Genomic DNA, 4,024 nt, shown 5'->3' with positions numbered 1-4,024 from the left:
AAAAAAAAACCAGTGTGGTGGTGAGCACCTATAGTCCCAGCTACTCGGAAGGCTGAGGTGGGAGGATCGCTTGAGCCCAGAAGGTTGAGAGTGCAGTAAGCTGTGATCACACTACTGCACTCCAGCATGGGAGACAGACTGAGACTCTGTGTCAAAAAAAAAAAAAAAAGAAGGTGTGTTTCTGAATGCTGCCCCCACCACAAGCATGGAATTGTCACCTGGACAACCTCAATCCCCTCTAAACTGGTGGCATTTTTCTTTTACAGTTTTTCTCTGGTCTCTTTACCTATAGGGACAGCTGCTTTAAAAAATCCAGATGGCCTGGAGCCGCCTGATCCCTTGCCAAAAACCAGAGGAAGTTCAGAGCAAAACCATTGCAAACTGGAACAGGTAACTTCCAGTTACCTTTAGATCATTTACACATCATTGTAAGGCTAAAGGCCCCTCCCCCAAAAGAAGATGGCCAGGGTTTCATGTCCATGCGATGTAGGAAAAAGCACGCTGGGGACAGCGCCTTCATGTATGGAACCCTGCCCTGGACCTGCTTACCTACCTCCCTTCCCCTCCTGGGACTCTAAAATCCCCCTGCCTCCCATCCCTGGCAAGCAGATGCCTGCAGAGGCGAGCTCCCCTTCTCTATTCTTTGGCCACTGAATAAAACCTGACTGCCTTTTTCAATTGGACGTTCTTTCTTTCTTTTTTTACCCCCCCAAAATGTTTAAGAGACAGGGTCTTGCTGTGTTGCCCAGGCTGGAGTGCAGTGGCACAACCTCAGCTCACTGAGGCCTGGAACTCCCTGGCTCAAGCAATCATCCTGCCTCAGCTTCTCGAGTAGCTAGAATTACAGGCGTGTGCCACCACACCCAGCTAATTTTTTTTTTTGGTTTTGTAGAAGTGGAATCTCGCTAGGTTGCTCAGGCTGGAGTGCACTGGCATGATCTCAGCTCACTGTAGCCTGGAACTCCCCCTGCTCAAGTGAGCCCGAGCAGCTGGGACTACAGGCATGTGCTACTATTGTATTTTTTGTAGAGATGGGGTCTCACTGTGTTGCCTAGGCTAGTATGGAACTCCTGGGGTCAAGAGATCCTCCCGTGCAGGCCTCTCAAAGCTCTGGGATTACAGGCGTGAGCTATGGCGCCCTGTCTAACCTTTGGGTTTTTATTTTTTAAATTTTATTTATAGACATGGCGGGGGTCTCACTATGTTCACCAGACTGGTCTCAAACTCTTGGCCTCAGCAATCCTCCAGCCCTGGCCTCCCAAAGTGCCGGGATTACAGGCGTGAGCTATCGTGCCCGGCCAGCTGTTCTTTCTTTGCAGCCGATATAAAGTAGGAAAAAACACAATTTACCGGTGACCGAATGTTCTGGATTCCCAGGGCCTTTCTCCAGGTCCGCAGACGCCCCTCCATCCGGAGTGGGCCTTGCCTGAGCGCCTGTTGCCGAGTCCGGATTCGCAGCTGTCGTTTCCTCTACAGTCAGGAGAGTTTCTGGATTTGGGGGCGCCTTCTGCCCTGTGGAAATGGTGAGCTCAAGGCTTTTAGGCCGCTTCTTTCCCGAGGGCTGCTCCACTTCGAAGGGCCTGCACTCCTTCCACCCCGGCGCGCCCGAGGAGCTGGTGTTCTTGCGCAGGGGGCGCTCGGCCGCCTTGCAGGGGCTGGGGCCGGGGCTTCTCCCTCCGGTGGGAGGCTTGCCCTGCGCGTCCGGGCTCTCCGAGGCCTTCTCTCTGCGTTTGCTCGAGGGCTTCCTTGACAGCCCCGTCCCGGCCTGCAGGCTGGCAGCCCAGTCCCCGCACGACCGAGGGCGCTCCTTTCCCTCCTTCCCCTCCTTCCCCTCCTTCCCCTCCTTCCCCTCCTTCCCCTCCTTTCCCTCCTTCCCCTCGGGGTGGTCTGGAGTCTTCAGGCTCCCGGGCTTGTTCTCCTCCAGGGAGCTGGACGCTGCGGAATCGTCTGTGCCATTTTCTTGTGTGGAATATTCTGGAAAGACAACCAGCTGCAAAGTCATGAAGCTGTCCCGCGTTTAGGGCCCAAGATTCAGGGGAGAGGAGAGAGAATCCCCATGGAAATTAAAGTTTAGAAATGGAGGAAAAAACGGGCCGGGCACGGTAGCTCATGCCTGTATTCCCAGCACTCTGGGAGGTTGAGGCGGGAGGATCACCTGAGGTCAGGAGTTCAAGACCAGCAGGGTGAAACCCTGTCTCTACTAAAAATACAAAAATAAGCTGAGCGTGGTGGCATATGCCTGTAATCCTAGCTTCCCGGGAGGCCAAGTTGGGAGGATCATTTGAGGTCAGGAGTTCGAGACCAGCCTGGCCAACATGGCAAAATCACGTTCCTACTAAAAATACGAAACAGCCAGACGTAGTGGTGTGCACCTGTAGTCCCAGCTACTCTGGAGGCTGAGGCATGAGAATCGCTTGAGCCTGGGATGTGGAGGTTGCAGTGAGCTGAGATTGCGCCACTGCTCTCCAGCCTGAGTGACAAAGTGAGACTCCGTCTCAAAAACAAAAGTTCAGGACTTCCTAGACAATGGCAGTCAATTACCATTCAGTAAGAACATGCTTGATGTTGCTATATATTTCTCTCTCTCTTATTTCTTGAGACCGGATCTTGCTCTGTGGCCCTGATGTGATCTCGGCTCACTGCAACCTCTGCCTCCCAGGCTCAAGCGATCCTCTCACATCAGACTGTTTTCTTTTTTTTTCAATAGCTGAGAATATAGGTGTGTGCCACCACGCCTGGCTCATTTTTTTGTATTTTTGGTAGAGACAGGGTTTCACCATGTTGGCCAGGCTGGTCTCGAACTCCTGAGCTCTAGCAATCTACCCACTTTAGCCTCCCAGAGTGCTGAGATGATAAATGTGAGCCACCATGTATTTCTCAAATAGTACTTTTCAAACGTTGTAAGCAGGACAACTGTTTCAAATAAGATCTTACACAGGTCAGCAAAACCCAGATTATACGTTTCAAAAATAAAAATAAGCCAGGCACGGTGGTCTATGCCTGAAATCCCAGCACTTTGGGAGGCTGAGGCGGGAGGATCACTTGAGGTCAGGAGTTTGAGACCAGCCTGGCCAAAATGGTGAACAGCACTGAGAAGATTCTATACCAACCCCGTTCATATGATTGCATAGCAATCCCTTTTTGCTAACTTAGAGATGTTTGTCTGACATGAGTATTAATCATAAATGAAGTGAAGGAGTCTCAAAGAACAGGTGCTCCAGCTCCTGCCTTTTCTGACCCTGACCTGCTTCTTTAAAACCCATTGGGAGCCTTAAGGAAGTTTACTAACCCAGTGCCAAAAGCCAGAGTGAAGGAAGGGACGTTCCTGAGCTAAAGTCACCTGGATCTTGGTAGACCTGAGACTCCTGACCCCCAAGTCAGAGTGAGCTGCTCTGAGCTCCTGGTCCCTTTTCCCACAAAGCAACCAGCCCTCAGCGCTGGGTGAGGAGGCAGCCTGGGCCCGCTTACCCTGAACGGCTGCCCTGTGGAGCTCCTCAGCCAGCAGGCGCTGGTTGATGGCCCGCAGGACCTGCAGGGTCAGCCGCACAGCGTACTCTTCCCCGTAGTAGGTGACCAGCAGACTGGCCATCTTCACTGGCTTGGCTCTCTGGATCTGACTCCGGGGGATCCTGGAGTGCTCCTTCTCCACACTGGTGTTCTGCAGCTTGAACTTGAACTTGTCAAAGTCATAGGGCACCAGCTCCTCCAGGGTGGACAGCAGATGGTCACTAGGGGTCTTGGCCATGGCGCTGAACAGGAGAGGCTGGAGCCAGCTGTCTGGCTTCTGGCAGGAGAAGAAGCCTCTACCTTGGTGAGCAAGAACAGGCAGGTTGTGAAATAGCGGAAAAGGCACAGGAAATGCTCTGTGTCTTGGTGGGAACTGAGACTAAGGGTAAGGGTGTGTCCATGCTGGCTGTGTTCTCTTCTCACAGGTTCAGAGGATTTTCCAGCTGGGAGGGCTCAGTGCCTTGGCAGACATGTGTCCCCACACCCCTCCCAAACCCTGCACCTCATCTCCACACTA

At 52.7% G+C, this 4,024-nt stretch overlaps 1 protein-coding gene across 1 annotated transcript in view; it reads right to left on the bottom strand.

Moving 5' to 3' along the window:
- Positions 1-3,773, bottom strand: part of MEFV (Mediterranean fever) — a 12,919-nt gene extending 9,146 nt beyond the window's left edge. The window contains exons 1-3 of the mRNA XM_011982591.1: positions 3,469-3,773; positions 1,861-1,974; positions 1,351-1,803 (exon numbers count right to left, since the gene is read on the bottom strand). Of these exons, the coding sequence (XP_011837981.1) occupies positions 1,351-1,803; positions 1,861-1,974; positions 3,469-3,745 (844 nt within the window). The 5' untranslated portion in view covers positions 3,746-3,773. The remainder of the gene's footprint in view (positions 1-1,350; positions 1,804-1,860; positions 1,975-3,468) is intronic.
- Between the last annotated feature and the right edge of the window lie 251 nt (positions 3,774-4,024).

The sequence above is a fragment of the Mandrillus leucophaeus genome, unplaced genomic scaffold (genome assembly GCF_000951045.1).
Source record: "Mandrillus leucophaeus isolate KB7577 unplaced genomic scaffold, Mleu.le_1.0 Scaffold240, whole genome shotgun sequence".
NCBI lineage: Eukaryota > Metazoa > Chordata > Mammalia > Primates > Cercopithecidae > Mandrillus > Mandrillus leucophaeus.
This window is presented reverse-complemented; position numbering and strand designations above follow the sequence as displayed.